General features: G+C 34.5%; 1 protein-coding gene across 1 annotated transcript in view; it reads left to right on the forward strand.

Annotated features, from left to right (window-relative positions):
- The first annotated feature begins 898 nt into the window (after positions 1 to 898).
- st18 (ST18 C2H2C-type zinc finger transcription factor) overlaps positions 899 to 23,149 on the forward strand; it is a 134,704-nt gene continuing 112,453 nt past the window's right edge. The window contains exons 1-2 of the mRNA XM_088919350.1: positions 899 to 963; positions 4,833 to 4,945. Of these exons, the coding sequence (XP_088775476.1) occupies positions 4,838 to 4,945 (108 nt within the window). The 5' untranslated portion in view covers positions 899 to 963; positions 4,833 to 4,837. The remainder of the gene's footprint in view (positions 964 to 4,832; positions 4,946 to 23,149) is intronic.

Raw genomic sequence — 23,149 nt, forward strand, 5'->3', positions numbered from 1 at the left:
TTTTTGTATATGACAATACTCAATCTTTCAGAAAATGTACATTGTAGATGGCCTGAAAACCTTCTGTGTTTGGAATATGATTTCAGGGGATTCTACTCTAAATTTTAGAGTAAGGAGCACATAAAAATAACAAAACACCAATAGAAATTGCCAAGTATAGTAAATTACCACAGAATATACTGAATGTGTATAACCTATTGTACAAAACCAAACACAGCATACATGCAAATACCTATTTAATCTTGCAGCAATGCAAATTTCCACAATGCAAATTTTTCTGGGAGTTAGAGTGCTGTTGTACTGAAGACCTTTTTTGTGATCTTTTAACTTTGAATGCCTAAGCCAATTTCCACCTGCCAAAATGCATTTGACACTAATGCAATTTCATCAACAAAAAAATTCAATTGTAATACAGTTAAACATGGTCCACTAGTTATATTATTAAAATGTTTTAATAACCACACTAGAATGTAAATATAGACATTTGATATTATGTTCACAAAAGTAACTTATATGTTCACTTGTACACTTATTATGCTCTTTGATTTTATTGTAGATGTTCTAATAGAATTAATAGCAAACGCTTTTATACTGAATACGTATCAATGGCTCTTTTGAAGAACTGATTCAACGTTGTACTTAGAAGCATTAATTTAAACAAATGACTTGCAATTACTTATTTTGTTCAATGCAAGTACCTGTACATAGGAGATTATGGTTAGACAAAAAACCTCACTGTTTGTTTGGAAAACAGGGACGTACTGTACTGTATTTCAGCAAGGCTCGTAGTCAAAACAGCAAACTGAAAGTGGAGTTGCCGAGTTTGGAAAGTTTAGGTCACGTGGTCGTGAAAAGTTTTGTTAACTTTTCGATAAACACTGTATTTTATAGCTGATGGAACCGATTTTTCTTCCGTAAAAGAAGCCACACCCTCTGAACACCAAATTCTTCAACGTAAGACAAGTAAGATCCTTTCTATGTGAATTTATTTGGTTAATTTAACGTAATTCCCATATTAATTTCGGTGAGAAGACCTGATGATCAATTGTGATTAACCTGCTGTGTTAGACAATAGCGAAGCTAGAACAGACAGCCTCTAAGAAACCAAGTGACAGTACTCATCAAACTAGTAAACCACTACCAAGGTTTTTGTTTTAAATAACTATTTTGATCTATTTGCTGTTAACGTCTTATTTAAACTGGGGTTGAGGAATGCTTTCTGTTTTACCACTGTTGTGCGCGTTTCCAGTCGTTATATTTTAATAATACAGGAGCTAAAACCTAATGTTTTTTTTATATTCGCACCTGAAATAATGCCTTTCTTCCTCTTTCTTCGTTTTAATATATACAGTACAAGATATTCACATCAGTGTTTATAATATATTTATCTGACACAATTCCGGTTATATTGCCTTGCATATCCGTAACAGAAATGTTTCAAGTCAGCCCGAATATCAACCGTTTTCATTAAACTGATGTTCCTAATGTATGACAGAAAATCTGTGGTACTCTACGGGTGGCGACAACGGAACAAATACTTAAAAATAAAACTGAATGGTTTGCTATGGGAGTTACGAATTTCATATACTCAGTGTATGTAAAAATACTTTTTTAAAATTTAGATTAGGCTGTTGTTTATTCAACACCTGTATTCTGTATTACCCAGTTTAATGCGTAAACCTGGCAAGATTTTATGGAGCAATATTTTAAGCAGATCGTAGATACAGTACGTGTTTCGGTAAAGGTCAAATGGTCTTTGGTTCATTTGGCTATGGTATTAACATGGCCAAAAAAACCTTTTACAATTAATTTTTAGTTGAAATGGATATGAAAAACGAAACAAAATATAAAGATGCATTGATTCACATCACATTTACGTGAGATCGGGAAAAAGCAGAATTTGGAAAACAGTATAGTGTCAAGTCAATCGTTTTTCCACACAGTTAAAAAAAGTACAATGAGTAACTGCAGAAATGTATACAGTATATATACAAGATTTTAGTTGTTTGCATTTTACCAGCGATGAGGTAGGAGCCTACGGTCCTCTCACAACGTAATCCACTAATATTCAGAAAATGTAGGTACTGTAGGTGTCATCACATGTACTGTAGGTGATAAATGCTACAAACAATAAATGCTGTGGTGCTTATAAGAAGGTATGAAGGTAGACTATCAACTTGTCATTTTCCCTTTCGCTTGGTAGCATGAAACGTTTCGTTTTTCTCCAGTACGTGTTCTGAAAGTGAATGCTAGGAAGCTTTCCTGTTGAAAAGCTTCGCTGTTGTTTATCCTTCAGTTGCCAAGTTAGCTTACTTTTATTTTCAACATTTTCATTATAGTTAAAAAACAAACTGTGTATAACTTAATTGTGTATTAGGTCATACAAAGGCAAAATATACCCCTAAAACTGTTATGCGTTCCCCAATGTAATAATGTAAATAAAAGGTAAAAAATTACTTGGAAATACTTATCTGAAACACTAAATATTTGGGGAGTGTGATATAAACAGGAAGGTGGTAAGACAAGAAATATCACAAACAGCAGGTGGTTCCATTTGTCTTGTTTTGCAGTTCCCTTGATTTCAATTGTTTTCCAAAGTGGTATAAGTATGAATTGCTATGTAGGTTTGCTCTGGGATACAACTATTGCATTTTGTGTTTCTGGCCTTTTACCTTTCTGTGTTGAATAGTATGTTACTATATGAACAAAATCAACCTACAGAAAAGGAGTGGCTGCTGCTTAGCCTGTATGTTTATTGTTAAATTTGTTGCTACAGGACAGGATGGAATCCCTTTATTACAGTCTTTGCCCAGCCACTGCCCATCCCAAGTACCAGCCATATCATGGACTGACACCCCTGGTTCATACGGTTTATGTGTGATGATCATGTGCAGAAACCAACACAATTTCACTCTGTGTTTCACCCACACCTTGCTGCATTCTTCCAGCTACTGCTGTGGTCACTACAGTTTTCTTTTCCATACAGTGCATAAACAGAATACACATTCATTCTTTGTTGCTTCTTCAAACCTATACTTTTAATGCTACCAATATGATATTATACTCTAAGTGCACCTCTTATCACTACTTTCTTTTCTTGGATGCTATCCCCTGTTGTAGAATTTATTGAAATCTGTATCTTACTGTGTGCCTTTAGAAACTCTTATGACAGTTAAGATGTAAAATGTATTGAGTTTATACGTGTATCTACAGTGCAGTGAAAATGAATAGGTGTGTGTTTTTCAACGTATTTGCATGTATGGATATTTGATCTTCATTTCATCAATATGGATGGATAAAGTTGGTTTAATTTAACAAATAACAATGAAAAATATTCTTTGCAATCATTTATTCAACACAAAAAAGTCAGAAATGCAATTGCGTGCTGTGGAAAAAATAAGTACACCCCCTAGCTTCAATAGCTGGTGTTGCCCCCTTTGGCGGAAATCACTTCTTGTAGGCGTTTCTTGTAATTGTCTATCAGTCTCCTACATCGACTCGGATAAATTTTTGCCCACTCCTCCTTACAGAACTCCTTCAACTGTGTGATGTTTGAGGGCTTTCTTGCATGTACTATCCCCCCACAGCATTTCTATGGGGTTAAGATCTGGGCTTTGACTTGGCCATTCCCTCCATTTCTTCTTTTTGAGCCATTCTTTTGTGGATTTGCTTCAGTGTTTTGGGTCATTGTCTTGTTGCAAGGTCCACTTACGGTTCAGCTTCAGCTTTTTGACAGATGGCCTCACATTCTCCTCAGGTACTCTCTGGTGCAATGTGGAATTCATGGTTGACTCTATGATGGCAAGCTGGCCAGGCCCTGAGGCAGAAAAGCAGCCCCAAACCGTAATGCTTCCACCACCATGCTTTACAGTTCGTATGAGGCTGTTTTGGTCAAAGGCAGTTTGACCAAAACTCAATCAGGGTATTAGCTTTGACACCATGGTTGGGTTACTTATTTCAGACACCCATAATGCTTTTGTGTAAAAATTCTTTTTATCCTAATTTTTCAGTGCACTTTTCACTAATGTCTTCTGATTTGTGTTTTAATTGTTTATTTTAAAGACCTTCATTACTTTGACATCAGTCAATGTTTTTAAGGAGTTTGAAAACTTGAATCAGATTCCTTTATACTCCTCTCTGCTCAAGACTTAAATGGCTCCTTCCATCAGTCTGTCATGTGCTCTTTTCTGGACAGATTTCAGAGTAGAAATATCACTTTTGGTGGTCTTTTGGGCTGTCAGATGCTGGAATGTTCTGTTAATTCTTCTTTGGACTGTTCTCTGAGCACAACTATCTTTTTGTAAGTTTTTAACCAAAAATGAGCAAAAAGCTCTAAATGATGTCCTACTAGTCCATTGTAACTTTTACACTTTTTGCTTAATAGTCTGACATTAGATATTCCTTTTATTGCTTCCCCACAGTGTCTAGAAAATAAAAATCTCAAGTCTTTGTGACAGCATAAAAAGTAAAATAAAATGTCTTTTTTCATAAGTAGCAGTTGCGAGAGATCCTTGGAGCAATTAGACTAGACTAATGGCCTCTTCTGTAACCATTCATATTTATACAGTATTGTTTTTTTCCCTCTCAATTACAGAACATGTTCCTTCAGGTGAACAAATTAGCTAGTAAAAACAAAGCAGCAGTAGAGTGTGGTTCCATCTTTTCTTACAGCTATAGGTTCTTTTGGTATTTTAGGTAACATCTCTATGATTTACCTTCTCATCAGTTGTTCTATGAAATAATTGATTTGTGTACAGTATATGAAAGTAAAATTACTAACTTTCAAAATTTCTTTAGGTGTGACACAATTTTTTAAATTTTATTTTGCACAGCAACCATGGGAAAAGGCAGCATGAAGAGATTCAAAGACAAGTATGGTGTGAAAACCAAGGCACCGATCAAAACTCCAAAATGTAAAACCACTCTTGGGAAGACCAAAAATAAGGTCAGTTAATCTCACATTTGCTGTTTCCCATGAAGCACTGAATCAGATTGAGTCACAAAAAAAAACACGATTGTCATGTTTGTAACAAAAGCTCTGGAGAATGGATGGCCGCATCACCTTAGACCTTAGACATTTTTTAATTCGTATCACTTTAGTATATGATCTTCATTGGATAATCTTGTGTTTACTCTCACTATCCTTTTTAATCACTGGATTTTTATCAGTTGTCATTAAAACCTGTGTACTGTATATGGAAAGAGGTGCTAAATAGGCAATAATACATGGAAATATAACTTCAATTCATGTCAAAGATATCCAAGCCTCTTCTTTTCTTGGTACATCTTATCTCTTAGTTAAAGATGAAGACATCATCACATTAATTGAAGATACTTTACACACCAAATGAATAGTTTTAAAATAGTCATGGATTCATATATTACAATAAAATTTGCCTTAAATTATTAGGGTAACTGTTTTACAGTAAAAAGCATCTGAAAGTTATTTAATAACTTTATTATAAAATAATGTTGTCATATTAATTAAATAGAAAAGCTTATGTGTTACCAGTGATCATAGACCCTACATATGGGTTTTTTATCTTATACCGTTGTGAGGTATAGATGCAGCACAATTGTAAAAAAACAAATTAAGCAGGAATGACTAAATATAATTAATGAAACCTTTGCATTTCTCATGGTCTAAGAAATATGAGTAGGAATATAGGTGGTCTAAAAGACAGTGATCAAAGGTGATCGTCTGGGGAATTACTCAGGTTAATCATAATAAGAGTAAACATTCAAAATCCTGAAAGACGGGGTAGAAAGACACAGGAGAGTCAGTCAGGGAGACAGGATAGGGAGACTGAAGGAAGGAAACAGAGAAAGAAGAAGCTTGCCAGGTGAGAGGACCTTGTTTGGATAAACATAAAAAAACAGATTCCAGCTAAATATGAACCTTGCTTAAGAGAGCTCGACCTTCTGTTATTTCAGGAAAGTCAGATTCCATCCATGAGGAATCCCCAGGCTAGAGAAGTTCTCTCTTGGTTAGCGATGTATTTTTTAAAACAGGGAGATAGATTTCCATTGACGTTGGAGCATTCAGATTTAACAGAAGGGAGATTTAGCTCTAGGTTGTATACTTTTTTTACGTAGGACACAAGGTCATCTCTTTTTCAGCCTGTTCAGACATTATATAGTGCCCCAGATCAGGAATTGAATCAGGAATGAACTACTGTGCCACAAAGCCATCCTATTTCATAATATAAATAAGGAAACAGTTGCATTAAGTGTCATATCAATGTTTTACACACACTGCATTGACTGCCTATGTGAGAGAAATGGGAAATATTTTCTCTTAAGAGTTTTTGTTCATAATGATGATGTCAGCTTCAATCTACTTCCTTCTAATAAAATAGTAATATTGTATTTCCCCTGTGGTTTTCTGCAATTTACCAATGTGGCTAAAAGACTTCTCATCTTACATGAGTTACAGCTCACCTGTCTTTATATCACCTACTGTAACACTGCACATTTATTTTGTGGTTCATTTACAGTAGGTAATAAGGATTATTAGGATTTGCTCTTGCAACTTAGATTTGTCAAAGATTCACCCAACAACTAGGGAAAGTACTGTATAAATGATACCATACAGAAAGTAGAAAGACTATTCCATATTTCAACATATTATTCTATTATAGTAACGAATTCATTTAAACCACTGGAGGATTAAGATTTTGGCAAGGGTACAAAAAATTGTGTTCCTAATGGATTTTAGTCCGAAGTAAAAAATTAGAGGATATGTTTATAATGCAAGGATTTATGGGGTAATATATCACATAATAGATTTGGGAAATGGGAAACTTAATCCTTGGGGACAGGAAAAGCAACATATGGTGTACTAAAGCACTGCCTTAAAGCAGTTTTTCTTTATTGAAGGAGAGTAGTTAACAACTCGGTGTCAGCTGTTTTAAAACACGTTAAAAATGAAAACAAATCAAAAGTCACAGTAAACCAACCAATTTTCAGATGTTTTTAATTAATCATTATTAAGTATAACCTGCTATGCCTGCTTGATCCCTGATGCCCATAAATCTTTTAAGTTAATAGGGCCAGTAAAACACTATGGTTTTGTAAGAAAATGCTACTGAAGTGGTGTTTGTGTAAATGTGCGTTACAGATACAGTAGCTTAGTCTGATTTAGAGAACCATGTTTAGCTCTCACAATATATAAGTGTCCTGTATACAAAAATATTAATAATTTTATGACTTTTTGTTTCTTTATATAACATTCCCATATGGAATACATCAATTGCTAATCAACCTGTCTTTACTGCTGTGGTCATATCCTCATGAGAGGGCATAGGTAAGTGGTTTGCTCTAGATGGCTTGTCAGAGTCATTCACCATTTGGTCATTGTGAGGTCCACTGTACCTGAATGAGACTTACCTTTGATTAAAAGAGTGTACCTTTGATTAAAAGATATGTATCTTGCTGACACCAGCACTGAAAGTTTCAGCTGGCACATGACTTCACTGCTATATTTGTGCTGCTGATGTTCCTAAAACACAAAGCCCATCAGACCCTGGCCACTCTATCTGTTCTGCACTATATTTTAAGAACCTTTGATTATGTGTGTGTAACAACATAATCTACAAGTGAATTTGGTAATGTTTACACTTAAAGAGCTCGAATTAGCATTCCAAATGAGTGCAAAAGATCCTTAAACCTCTCTTCTTAAATAAGAACATTTTTTAATTTGGCAAGTTGTCCTGATTAATATAAATTATACAGCCTCTGTCTTTTACCCAAAGATAACACATGTTTCCTCTTTAAATACCGAACTTAAACAGTTTTTCCACCCCTTAGGTAGACACACTGAAGTGCACACATGATGAACACCTGTGAAACTGTTCTAATTGGACAGATGCCATCAATTTAATTTGATTTAGTTGTCTTGTGGAACTGAAGCAGAGGTATAAATAATCCAAAAAACACAAAATGTGAGGATGATAACCTGATATTTTGCATAAAACATTTAAAAACAAAGCATTCATTTATTTTTTCGCCACTAGATGGGGCTTCTCTCTTTTCATTATAGAACTTTCAACTTTTACAAGATTTACAGTATAATTTAAAGGTGAAAGGATTTATTTTAAAATGTAAATGTATAAACACTTACAGAGGCAGTTTATTGGTGGAAATTACAAAATGGTTTATATTACTGTAATATAAACTGGAGATTTAAACCAATCTTGAGTTCAAACAATGGGCTATGTTTAATGTTGTATGTTAGGATAATATCGAGGTTACAAGCACAGTCCTCAGTTAGCTATTTCAAATCCACTTGACCAAGATGAATGCATTGCCTAATTAATAACTTATCAAATAATCACACTATAACAGCACTAGTTATTTTCACATTATGAATTTTATCAGCATTACCATATGATGACATATGATCATAAACCTTATCTGTGTCCTTAGAGAAATCTTGAAAAGGAATTTTATTGCTCTGCACATTATTTCAGTAAATGGTATCAAAAATATTAGAAAAAGAGAAAGAAAAGCTTTAAGATTTTATTTTGCACAACTGGTATTCTGTTTTATTAATATTAGATACATTTAATTGTTTGATATTTTAAAGTTGTGAAAGAATTGTATACATTTCACAAAGTATTATCATTTTGATTATATCATTTTAAACATTTTGATTTCTAAGCTAAGCCTTGTACCAAGAGTTACAATAATAGTGGGTTCAAAAACTGTATATTATGATATGACATTGTTGTCTTTCTTCTAAAAAATGTGCACCCCTTTAAATATCTTATTTACATTTTTCTAAGATCTGGAATTTTTGTGGCTTATTATGAGTACAAATAGTTATATGTGCAATGGTCAGAAAGACTTGAACCATGATTTAAAATAATTATTTGCTGAATGTGAAAATAACTTGACATTTCAGCCACATTATTCTCCCTTAAAATAACAATACTTGTTATACATTGTGGTTATTCTTTATATGTATTGCTGTACAAGCAAGCTCACTTTTTAGAAATGTTCAACAAAAATATTTCAAACTAAGATATTGGACAGCTAGACATTAGTGCTGATGGAGAATGAGTCTCTTAATATTAAGTATGTTTTGTGACTACATGTAAAGCAACACTATTAAAATAAATGCATCCTCGTGTTTTTACAACATATCTCAAGATTCTTATAATAAAAGAGCAATGGTAAATGGTAAGATCTTCATATAATACACAAAAATAGACCTTGAAACAAATCCACCAAGTGCTGGAAACTGCTGATTCTGACATTCTTCACTGGGAATTAAAGGAAATCAACAACCCCAGTAAAGAGCTGGTTTCCCTGCAGTGTAACTGAGAGAGACTAGACAAAGGGCGTCTTCAGCATCAGGTTGTAGACCAGTATCCACTTAAGAGCGACCCAAGTAATAGGTGTTGAAACAAACTATAGAAGAAATCTTAGTATTATAGGGGAACTGGAGTCGACAGTTACCATTTCAAATTTTGTCAGAGAATTTTAATATTCTCGACCTGTGGCCAAGTGGTATACACCAGGCAACATTCCAACTAGATGCAGGGTTATATGAGTTTCTCATTAAGCTGGATTTGTTGGTGAAAGTACATAAGAAAGGCACTAAATCTACATCTCACTCTATGCTTGGGAATAATTGAAAAGCCTTATATTTGTTTTAAATAATGATGACAATGATTATTGTTGTAATTTAAAATTCATTGTTGTCTTGCTAATCAGTCACTTGATAATGTCGAAGTAAAAGCTATTGAAAATAGGAATATGGATTAAAAAGATAAATATGATCATAAGAAATACTGTTAAGAACAACTCTGAGATATAATTTCTAGAGCATACCTAAACTTTTGTTGCAGAAAACAATTCAAGATCAATGATGATAAAGATATGACATTCAATTTCAGAAGCCAGAGTAATTGATCTTGAGCTTTGTGAAGTTCGTAGCAATTGACTATGTATTTTGATAATTTGTTCATGAAAATATGCAGGCACATAGAATAATTTCAATCCTTCTTCTCAGATAGAAAATAGAGTGTATTTTCAATGATGAAGCTATATAGTTGTTTAGATAGCAAGCACAGAATTTGAAAAAGGTGTGAGAAGAAAAGCATTTATGTGCATTTGTATGCTTTATTTATTCTGTATGCTTTTTGACATTCAGTTGATTTGAGTCATGATTTTCATTGCACTAAGAGCAGACGTAATGATGTATCAAACCTTCTTCAAATTGTGTACAAATTTTCCTCTTAGATACATGAGGTACAGTATACATATTTTAATATATTTTATGATTTACTGCTCGTACAATCCTAGTATCTCCTGTTTATTTTTTTAAGGTTGAAACAGATTACAGCATATTCATGGCAGACACTCTCAGGTCAGTGTAGGATTAGAGTTGTTGTTTTGAAGCAGGACAAAAAGGTAGAAAAATCATTTGTGCATGTAAATCTTAAATTCTGTGAAAAATTAATTTATATCTTTCCTAATTAACCAAGGCCTCTTTTTTCTTCTTATATATTTTGTCCTGAAGAATTTATTTAGTAATCTAGCAATAGCTGTGATCCAGACAATATCTGAAGTAGTAAAAGTAAGCATAGTGTAAATTACCATATGATTCTTTGTTTATTCAGTGTGCCACAAATGAACAAATAATTTAAAATGAGAACTTTAATTTTTGCTATGTTGTGGATAAAATGATATACTTTCATTACAAGCCAGAACAATATTTGCATGGATCAACATTCTAGAATTGTGAAAATTGTCATTAATTGAAAAATTCTGTGAAAGCTCTTCACTGTACCACTTGAATGACAGTAATATCTGGTTTGTATTGCAGCTGAACTTGTTTAATTTTCATTTTGATGTTTTGTGTGCCACCAAAGAAAATTAGACCAAAAAACAATTGCCGGTTACTGCTCGGTCTTACTGTTGTCATAGCTCACAGTTTCCAGCTCCTGAAATTTCTCAGCAAATCAAAGTCTTGATTAACATGTACAGTGTCACACATCCTACATTTTTGCAGCTGAGTAAAGATACAAGTGTGGTTTAGACTAATTTCCCTTCTCTTTGTTGTATTTGTTCTTATTTATCGAAGCTCCTCTACATACCTTTTCAAGTTCTGCATCACGCATCACGCCTTTTTGTTTTACTGCATTCTTCACATGCTGCTCGTTGTTAATTCTGTTGCTAAGCATTATGCTATCCTAATTTTGTCTCTGTAGCATTAGTGATGGATGAAAGGTTATATGACCAAAAAGAGTAAAGAAAAGGCTTTTTTGACAAGAGATTACATTTAGGTTTGATTTAGGGTTAGCTAAATATTCGTTTGCACAATATTGTTACCAAAGTGGGAGATATGTAATAGAGATTAAGTAAAATTTAAATTCTAATAAAACATAAACTGGTATTTACAACCTGTTATATAAAATTGAACTGAACTCTGAAGTCTGACTCATTACACCATACTTCTCTAAATTCCTGACATACGCGTAGAGCTCTTTAATACACTCATAATTGGACATACTGTATTTTTCATGAAAATAAGTTTCCTTACAAAAGCTCTCCTTAGGAATGAGTAATAGGTTTATTCCATGCTGAAAAGAGAAGAAAGAAAACACCACACAGTGTTTTCTTTCTTCTCTTTTCAGCATGGAATAAACCTATTACTTGTTCCTTTGCAGCCTATGCATGCTGACGCAGCTACCCACCTGAACTACCTAAACTCTCCTTAGGTGAGACTGCCCTCTAACCTGTAAATACTAAGGAGATGACTGGACCTTAGCATTTAGGAAAGATTTGGACCTTGAAACAGTGCACTTAAATAAAAATGTCTAAGTCTGCCTAGTAGTTTTAAAAAAAGAAAGCTGAAATATTTATATATAAGAAACTTTTTCTCAAAAAGCATCCCTACATTTAGTGTGTTCAATGCACAATGCTTGACGCGTTTTGGTTATCAAAGAGGAATCCAGTAGTGAAGAAGAGCTGCAAAGCTGTTATATCTTTTCTGTAGTGCCATAGCCAGCCGGGGACTTTCTGTTGAAATTCCAGGCACATGATTTTTAAGCCTTTTGGAATTCATTCAATTGGGGATTGATTATGTGATTTTATATGTTTTAATATTTACATTATACAGCAAACCCTCCATTTTTAAAATTATTATAATTGGCACCATCATATATTTTATTGAATTGGTTTATATGTGAAAGATAATGCACTGTGATGGAAATAAATGATAACTTTTTTTTTAGCATTTTAAGGTTTTTATGTTTATATAATACAACATTTTTAAATCAGTAGTGAAATTAAAATGTATCAGTCAATTAAACAGTAGGTAGCAATGCCTGATTTTTACAAAGGCAGTCAATAGTTTTCAACCAAATATGTAAAAATGTATTTTACACATTAAACAAATGCTCTGAAATTAACTGAATAATGTACAATTTATATCTGAATACTCAACGATAATATTGTTTGAAATAATCCTAATAATTAACTGAAAATAATGATTTTGGAATGAGGCTGATAGAAATTATACAGACTAGCAGCAATACATATTTGAACATTTTTTATATGAATATTTTTTTCCTACATTTTTCAATGAGACAGAAATTGTATTCTGTTCACACCATACATAATTGTGAATAATTATAAACTATATTGAAGAAGGTATATATGGAAACTATATTGAATTATAAACTCTATTGAAGAAGGTTCCACAGCTGAAACCTTGTGTTTCTTTTCTTCTATTTTCAGCGTGGAATAAACCTTTACTTGTTCCATTGCAGCCTACACATGCTGACACAGCTCGAACTACTTGTTTATAGTTACATACTATAATTATATACTAATATTGTAAAGCAGTTTCTTTAGAAGTAGATTGCAAGTCTTCAGCAGTTTACCCCAAGAATGGCTAACCCTGATTACAGATATGTTTTAATCAGTGTAGGTAGTCAGTTTGTTCAATTAAGTCAGGAATCCTTAATTGGATACTTGGCTGGGTATATGACTACAGAGCACTGGTATTTAGTTATCCCAACTTATTTATAAACTATGTGGTTAGAGGTCATCTGAAATATGCTATCGAATAAAGCACCTCCATTTGTATTTAAAACCATTTGTTCCAGGTGTTTAGAAATTAATGATTTCAGAGTAACCAAAAAAACCTGCTGGTTCCAAGGGACTAGGGTTTTTCACAGAGTATCCAATCTGACCTTAGCTGATGGGAAAATCCCCAGGAAATTGAGGTACTTATAACAACAGAAAGAAAGAGTATCACTTTTTTATTATTTAGAAACACTTTTAAGAAAAGACAAATAGACCTTTAACAGGAACCTTTAACAGACATAAAAATATCAATAAATGACAAAAAGAACATTCTTTTATTTCTGCATCAGATAACCTTTACCTGTAAATAGTTTCTTAAAAGTATTTTTAAATCAGAAGAACACAAACTAGAGGTCTAAATTCTGATGGACACATTTTTTAAAATTGATGAGACACATTTTCCTTACTGTATTACCAAATAAATAAAATCCTTTGACATTCACTTTTTTATTGAAAGTATATAAATATCTGAATATTATTATTTTTGTTCATTAGTGAAGTATGAGGTCTAAATTGTAAGTACAACTTGCACAATAGCTTTGTTTTTGCATATTAGATAATCCATGGACTGTAAAAAAGAGTGCGTGTGCAGTAAGAAGTGGTTTGATCTTCCACTGCTGTATAGTTTTCAAGATGAGCCTGTTCTATTATTGCTTTGTTTGAAAGCTTGTTTACCTGCTGATAACATACACCAGTGGATTCAGCAGCACACATCCAAAACCTGGTGCCAGAGTCACTCAAGCCTTATTGTACTGTAGAACCAGAAGAAAACAAAATGTTTATGCAGAGGGGAAATGCAAATGTTAAATGTGGAAAAAAAAACTATGGAATAAGAAATAACTGCAGTAGTGCCAAATTTTATTTTTAGCTCTACAGCGGTGCTTGCTTTATGGTAATGGCTGAGGATTTGTGTGTGATTTTGTTTGTGTCAAATTAATATTCTTTTGTTTAGAAGAGCGACAGAGTGACTGCAAGGATTTGGAAACTGCCAAATGGGTCGTAAAAGAACTAGACATTTAAATTTTACTTCATAATAAAGCATAATGCAACATTTAAAACCTCCTGCAAACTTACATTTCATGGAAATATGTAGTCTATGTACAATACGGATGCAAATAGGGTCCCTTTAGATGTGAGACAATTCAGGAGACACAAAGAACCTTAAACTTAAAGTATTTGCATTTTCACAGAGGGATCACAACCTAGTCGTGAGAATGAGCCAGAATAAGTGGAGTAGGCCAGTGAGCCAAGAGGCTGCTGCAGGGGCATAGAGTGGCATGGTGGGGGGTGCTTACCATCAAATGTTGGGAAGGAAGAATTGGTGATCTGCAATTTATTCAGAGTGGAAAATCATGGCAATGACATGAGGAGGGTTGGTCCTATTTCCAGAACTTTCATTTCTAAATACCTTAGAGCACCAGTACTTTTGGGAAACTAACAGCATGTAAAATCATCCTTCTGACTTTGATTTGGCACCCACAAAGTTTGTCCCGGTTTGGGTTTACACGATTGTCTTGGTTTTATGTGGGTTGTGTGTACCCCATTTATCACAGTTAGAGCAAAAAAGCACTTCTTCTAGCTCCTTGAAGAGTCCCCCAAAATTAACAACACAACTAAATGCCGTCCACCACTGTGGTTTGCACTCTATTTGTGCTGGTTTGTACCATTGAAAGTAACATTTGTGCTGCTTTCGTCCCCAAGATATCACACCGTATTTCTTTGAGTGATATCACTTGAAGGTGCTCGGGAACGAAAGCATCTCAGATGCTAGTGTCAACAGCACAAACCAGCACAGAAGGAGCACACATGAATGAGACTGGTTTGATTTTCCTGCGCCATTCAAGGGGAGGGAGTGACATTACATCCCTGAAGAAATATGGTGCTGTACTGTATCTCAGAAACGACAGCAGCACAAATGCGACTTCCAATGGCACAAACCAGCACAAACAAATGTGGTGGCTATCATAATTTGTTGGGGTGCCAACTTCACAGAGCTGCTTCTTCTGCCTCCCCTGCCAAGCAGCAGAAGAATCCCCTACACAGCCACTGAGACAAGCACTGCCTTTCAGTTTGCAATACTGCAGAAATGGGAGTTCTCGAGGCATTTCACTTAAGAAATATGATGTCTTTGCATTAAATACTACTTTCATACTTTCTCCATATACAGTACTTCAATCCATGTTTGTGTCTGAGGCAAACTGCCTGCCATGTTTTTGCGTTCAGGAGCTCTTTTGCCCATCTGAGGAGATGCAGTATCAAATATGGATACAGCCTACCCCTTCTGGCATTGAAATGCTTTAATAATAAGCAGTTGATCAAAACCCTTCTGATGAATTAGTTGTAATTGCATTTACTGTAACTTTCAATCAGGCACATTCATGTACAGTATATGAACACACAAATAGGCCTGAATTAAATCGGACCCATTCAAAAATGAAAAGAGATTTGGCTTTCCATTTACCCTAAAGGTATTAGGGGATGGGTCAACATTTTTTTAATCTGAACTAAAATTAAAAATGGGATTGATTGGTTCCACTTAAAAGTTAAATGTTTTTTCCTATGTATTGGGTCTTTTTGTTCAAAATGCTATCCACAGATTTGAAAAGTAGTTTTCATTTTTGTGAATCACAGGCAAACCAATTCTTCCATCAGAGGCCAAATATATTATGTTAAAACAATTTTACATGAGTGCCACTGTTTCTGCTAACTTATGAAGATCCAATCCAAATTGGGCAAGCATCTAAATGCAACAGTTTCACATTAGAATGACTTTTTATGAATGTCCTTAAGGCCAGCAGTGTCCGCTGTCTGAGTTATGGCCCAAAAGCAAGTCACGATATCATCACCCCTGGCCAGATGGGGAGAAATTAAATAAAGCTTGTTAAATTTTTATGTTTTCAGTTTTAGGCAGTGATGTTAATATCCTGGTGATGTCTTGTAGATTGATGCTTGCCAGGGACCTTATGACCTGCAATGAATACTTACCCTCGGGGTTAATGGCTTGAACGGTCTGAGACAGTTACCCCCAAATGCAACTTAACTTTCTAATGGGAGTGTTCTCTCTAGTTTTTTATTATTTTTATAAGGTGCATGCAGCCATCACTATTTATTCTCATTAATGTCACAAAGAGACAAAAATGTATAATCACAGATATCACAGATATTGTCTCATGTTATCACATTTCTTATCTTTAAATATTTTATTTTGCAGTGGTCATTTCATTTGGTTGTACAATAAGGTTCTATTAGCTGAAATCTCATGTCTTGAATGAGCCAGAAAAAAAGCTTGTAAGTGCAATATACAATACAACATTTGGTTTAAAAAACATAAAGGTAAATATATATATTACAAATGCTAATTTATTGTTATGTAATTCACCCTATATTGTAGAATATCAATTTAGAAACTCTAAGAAAAAAAAATCCTGAGGGAAGATTGCAGATTACGTTTTAAGCAATGAATTGGCAAATTCGTAGGAAGTTTATTTGAATTAAAAACTTATAGAACACAATCCATTCTGTCTCAAAGTCTTAAATGTGCTGTAATGAAAAAAGTAAAACACTTGGACAGGCAGCTTAAAATATTTTAATACTTTAATATTTTTAAAATTACTACTGCTGCAATAAAAGCAACAGCAACAATTCCAAACAATATGAATACCTATTTTTTAACATACTTTAAAATAGTTCATTAAACAATTCTTAGGGATACGACATTTCTGTATTCTAATTCTTCTAACCACTTTTTTGCCTTGAATTTTCTATCATATCCAGTGCTTAGAAACTTCTTTTTCCATTTTCTTTACCAGGAATGATACTGTAGGTGCACATCTTATACTTACCAGATGGCTAGACAAGGCTGCTGACATTGCCTGGCAGAAGGCAGGAAACACAAGTCTAAAAGGTTTTCTAAGGACATGCCGGCCAATGGTCTGTAAAATGAAAACCGAGTTATTGTTTTTGTTTTCTAAGATTGTAATGAAAGCTTTTGGAAGAATCTCACAGTGAAAATGAGGTTGAATTAAGTAGTTAATTTACAGTCCAATTTCACTAACATATTCACTAAAGCTGACATTAAACATTTCTGTGGGCTAAGGGAGTGCAATAGAAGTTCACATTATTGTTAAGGATTTCAAAGATCGCACAGAGAATAAGGCCAGGGAGCAGTGGATGGACAATGAGTGAGTGTGCATGGCTGTTAGCAGCAGCTGTCAATGGATTGGAAGGCGAAACAGACAGATTGTGTGTTCTGTTGCTACAGCCAGTACGCCACCTGGCAGGCTCTCCTCATTATAACTTCTAGCTGTTTCTCTCTGGTTTAAATTCTGTCTTTTTTTAAACTTTTATGACTAACCCTCTCTCCACCATTTCCAGAAGGTGCAGGTTAAGAGGCTGAGAAAACATACTTTAAAATGTAATAAAATGTAATTAAAGTCTTTAATGTAATGTTGGTTGTGTAGTTTAATAGAGGCTAAGTGATGTAGAACTTGCTCGTAAGCAAAAATATACAACTATGCCTCACTGTTCTTCTTACCCACAGCATTTATTGTTGTATTTAAATTCAAGAAGCTTTCTTTTGTAAACATTTGTAAAGCTGTGGTACCCTCTAGTGGCCAAATTATTTGTAAAAATGCTGAAAAGCAATTAGCACATTTTTGCAGTCTTTTGTCTCATAAATAAAATTAAATGACCTTGAAGTACTTTAAGCATTTTACATTAATGTCTTTAGGGTAATAAAGGAATTATATACAGTAGCTTCAATAATGTGTGTCTTTTTGTTTGAAAATAAAAAAGAAAGATATTGATTTGGTAAACCACAGCCTTGATCGCCCTAAAGAATGGTAGTTGATTGGAGCTGGCGTTTCATATTTTCTGTTAAGGGACAGATTTACTTGCATCATTAATTGTAGTTTAGTCAAAATGTAAGATGTAGTTTTTGTCATAGTTTTCCTTGATACAGTATTGTGGGAAATTTGATCGTTAGACGTACAATAACCCCATAACAAAACAGTTTAGGGATTGGATGATGTGTCATGCTCCATTTTGTTTGGGATGCCACTAAACCAGCAGTCTTAAATTTCTTAATAATGGATGCTACCTTGGAAAGTAGAAGATTCAGCTTTTTGTGTATTCTTTATACCTTTCCCCAAGTTGTGGGTAGTCAATGACCATTTGCTTGCAGTCTTTGGAGAGCTCTCTCACTTGAACCATGGTAATGCATGCTATTACTATACTGTACTTTTTCTGTGCATTAACTCGTTTTATACCCCATCAAAGCAGGATTCCTTTGTATTGCATTTCGTAAGAGCATAATGATATTATAAAATTTGTTTTTGTTGATTTTTATTTAATAAACACTTAGGTTATGAACTCTTCATCTGAAGGTTGTGGGCTCAAATCCTATCTGAAATGCTCTTGTTCTAACTCCTGGCAACTTCACCTGAATTGCTCCTGAAAAATAACCTGCTTTATAAATGGGTGCAAATGTAAGTTACTTTGGATCAAAGAATTAGTCAAGTAAATTAGTTAAAAGGAAAATGTGACTTTCATGTTTTCTGGAATATGGTAATAACAAATATGACTTTGCTTTACGCAGTACTGTTCCATTTTTAAGCAAGACACCTTCAATAAGGACTGGGTAGTATCCAAATCCAACTCATTATGATCTAAGATGTTTTTTGTTCCTATTTTATGAGAGCTACAGTATGAATACATTTGGAGGGCACAGTAAGTGGCGTTTTTACCTTAAACTGTGAGTTCTGATAATATGTTTATATTGGATTTAGATTTTGGTATTAGCCTGAATAAATTGAGGATGACCAGCTAACTAGAGGGCATTTGGTGGTTAATAATACAACCATGTAAAGGCAGAGATGGACTTTGGAGTTTTAACTTAATAAGGATATAACTATTTTGATCCTCAGTTAGAATGTGCATTAGTCAGATTTGTTCTTGTATAAAGTGTGTTTCTTGTCAGAAGAATTTTCTTTTTATCACTAACAGACTGCCGGTAGATTTATAACTATTAGTGATTCCTTTGTTTCTCAGTTTGTGAAAAACCATTGAAGCATTTTAAATAGTAGACAATTCTGTACATGCATCAAGTGAATAATTTGATATCTTCAAAAAAGCAGCAACTAAAAAATTGAAATTTCAGTTTTGACTAATCCCTGCAAGACAGAGATGTACTGTGAGAATGAAAATATTTTCACAAAAGTAAAAGTTTGTCCTACAAGAGTAAATAATAGTGCATTGTTTGATGTTAACATATTGCATCAGTGTGCTAAGATGTAAACTAAAAGCAACACACCATAGGAATTTGTCATCAGCCACACATTGCCTTTAATGCGTTGCAAAAGTATTCAGACCCTTCCTATGATGTTCCATTATGTTGCATACATATTTTAGGCTTAATATTTTATTCCAATCCTAAATGTTCAAACTGAAGAATTCTAAGATAATGTATAGTAAATCTCTGCAAAAACTAAAGAGAAAAAATAAATAAAATGTGTACGTTGATATACAGTATGTATGCTGATAAATGCATTATTCAGACCTGTGAACTCAATATTTGGTAAAAGCACTTTTGTGTAAGTTTCTACCAATTGTGCACACCAGCATCGTGTAGGTTTTTCCCATGCTCTTTGTCAGTTTTGCTCAGCCTCTCTCAGGTTGCTTATAGGTCACTTATGGACTGCAGTTTTCAGGTCTTCTCACAGATTATCAGTTCAGGTCAGGACTTTGACTGGGCCACTCAAGAACATTCACTTTCTTATTATTATGCCACTACAATGGTGCCTTGGCTTTGGGTCATTCTTCTACTGAAAGGTGAATTTCTGTGATATTTTAGATCTTCAGCAGACTAAAGCGTTTTTTCTGAGATATATGACTGTACTGTGATCACTGCTGTGTAGATTTTGAACTTTCAACTCAGTCTGCAAGTATCCTGCAATACGTACTGTATAATTTCTGCTCTCCTTTCTGTCACCTGATGCTCCATACAACTCAGTGGGAGTCCCCTTTCCCCAGTACCCCTGCCATGTCATTTAGAGAGTACATCTCTACCCTTCAGCGCTGCTTTCAATGTTTATCCTCCAAACTCGAATTTTCCTATATATCCCCCTTGCCACAACGTACAGTCACTACAGTAAACATGCATATTATTTTGGATCTATCTGTTTTGGGGCTCATTGTTCTGTAAAGACTACAAGCAGTTTTTATTGCAGAGCCCTTGACATGGATGTTTACTGTTGTATGCCAGATGTATATCCTACAACGTCTGCTATCTAATACTTTAAAATGTCTGCCCTGTAGCTTACTCCAGCATTGACCCTGTTCCTTTTACCAATTGCATTTTTCCTGTCATCTTCACCTTTTTAACCCATGCAGCACATTTTCCTTAATCCTCTCCATTCTAAAAAATATCTGTATCCATCCTAGATTGTTTGTCAGAGATCACCAAACCTTTCTGTGACACCTTCTCCAAATTTGTGTGCCTATACCTACTCTGTGCACCCCCACCACCCATTCCAGCACCAGTTTACCTCACATGGTGAATAAACAGTAATTCTCAAAGTATGAACTCATGTACACTATGGTTATGCTGTGTTCTAGCCTGTGACTATTTGCACATTGACAAAAAGCTAGAATACCAAAATGCAATTAGGTAATATTAATACAATTTGTGAAAAAAAAATCACAAATAGCAGGGATTTCAACAGTTGTGGTACTTTAAGGATTCACTGCTCCACCTTGCAGTTTTACAGAGCAGTGCAATCCTGCATCGGATTATTATAAAAAATAAAAGCATCATGATGTGTCGCTGTCAGGGATACTACGATGCCTATAGCGGTAGGCACCTCGCACATCCTAGATGGCTCCATCTGCAGCTCTCCATTTTTCAAAAACTGAATGTTCTTCTTGCTAAAGAAAATATTTATTTGTCCCTCTAAAAGTTCTGTGAAATCATTCTCAGTTCTGAAGTTTTTTTTCACCTTCTTTCCTCGCAACAAAAATGATCACGTGTAGTTGTAATATACCACCATCTTGTCTGCTGAGTTTCGTACTAAACGAGAGCTATTTTTCTTTATGTGGCGTAACCCTTCATATTGCAAAGCAGAGCTTCATTACTGTCGCTTGTTTCTGGAGAATGGGAATGGGCTGACCCTTTTCTATGATGAGTTTATCACCTGAAGACCTTGAGCTTTTCACTCATGCTGCCCAGTCTTTTGGCTTTAGAGGCTAATATCAGGGGCTTTTGCTTGCAGCATCTTGGCCTCCTAACTTCTCCTTTATCCCACCATCTAAATATGTACTCTAACATTTCGTCTCAATTAAACCTAAACAGAGCCTAACAGCTCAGGTATTAATACAAATTTTAAGCTACTATCAGTCCTTATGAACCACTCCTCAATTATCTAAAACTCCACATACATCTTCTCACCCTTTCATTAATGAAAAGAATTTTATTATTTCTTGTAACTGTTTTTCTTTCTTTCTTCATTATAATTGATTAAATTCTGGGTTCACCACTGAACAATTTTCTGGCCATTCCTTTCAAAAAGGCAGTCTCATTAGCAGTCTTCCAATGCCTTCCTGATTACATCATCAGACAAACACTAATCCAGCACCAGCTTCAATATCCTGAAACTTCCATTTCACCAACATTTCTGTCTAGTTGCCTGGAAGGCCCTAACAGCCTAAAAGTAGCCTTGGGCTATTGGTTTCTGTTTTTATTCTAAATTATGCACTGCTGTTTTAAAGTCCTGCTTGGTTCTTTGGGGATCCCAACTTTCTTGTCCTATAGCCAGGTGGTTGGCCCTCAATCAAGTGGGAAAAGCCAAAACATTCTTCTACCTAACTTTTCAGTAGGAATTGGTAACAACGGATTTAAACTTTGAGGTCATCAGAGGTACTTTCGAGATTGTGGTTTGACTTGTTAACATAGGTCTTCACATCTATAGTCTTGCAAAAGACAATTTGAGAAGTTTCATTTTGAACGCTTGCACGAGTAGAGAATAGCACTGTCGGGAAAATAGGTGCTCCATATGCAGTGCATGTACATCGTTCCTTCTGCCCATTGCCTGTTGGGAGTCCCCCGCACCTCTGTATTGGATAAAGCGGTTAGAAAATAGACGGATGAATGTCCTCCATTTATTATTACCTACACATGTCCCATCATTCTCTTGTTCAGTGGCAAATGTTTGTTGGACCTTCACGGGGATGAAACTAAATTACAACAAATGAACATGCTCTCTAATAAGATTGTTTACAAAATTAAAAGAATACATTTTTTTCCTCCTGAAGTAGATTACACAGTTCTTATACAGTATATTGCATGTAGCAAGAGAGACTAAGTTTTGTTTCTGGAGTGTCTTTTTACTATTGCAGTGTCCTGGAAAATAACATCATTTAAATGCATAGTTTGAAATGCCAGGAGCAAGCTAAATGCTTTAAATCTTATTTCATCCTCATCTCTAGTTTTAAGAAATGTCCCACAATAATTAAGTATAGTATCAGTATTTTAAAGTGAATATTAGTAATTCAAACTTGTAAACTCAAACTAAACATTTTTCTAAATGAAAAAGTCCAGTTTCAGAAAACATAAATTGTTTTTGTCATCAGAAAACACATTTGAGAATTAACTAACAATTTCACATTTTTGTTAGCTAACACTATACAATAATTTTGCAAATGTATTATCAAACATGTCTGGGTGCCAGATGACTAGTGCTATGCTTAGATGAGGAGGAGCTCCTCTCTACCCTCTGACCATAATTTTCACATCGTTTTGGAGGATAGCTATGGACACTGATGGAGCTCTGGAGAAAAGCATTTCATGGTACCAATACATATAAGTAATCTGTGACTGTGCAATATGATTGCCAGAAGTATTCCTATTGTGGTCAATAACAACACAAAAGGTCATCGGTGCTCTTGTAAAGCTGTTTTACAGGGTGCACATCCCAGCAGAAATCCTGACTGACAAGGAGACCGATTTTACCTCCCATCTCATGAAGCTGGTCTATAAAAAGCACAAATTCCTATT

The sequence above is a fragment of the Atractosteus spatula genome, chromosome 6 (assembly GCF_055471065.1).
Source record: "Atractosteus spatula isolate fAtrSpa1 chromosome 6, fAtrSpa1.hap1, whole genome shotgun sequence".
Classification (NCBI taxonomy): domain Eukaryota; kingdom Metazoa; phylum Chordata; class Actinopteri; order Semionotiformes; family Lepisosteidae; genus Atractosteus; species Atractosteus spatula.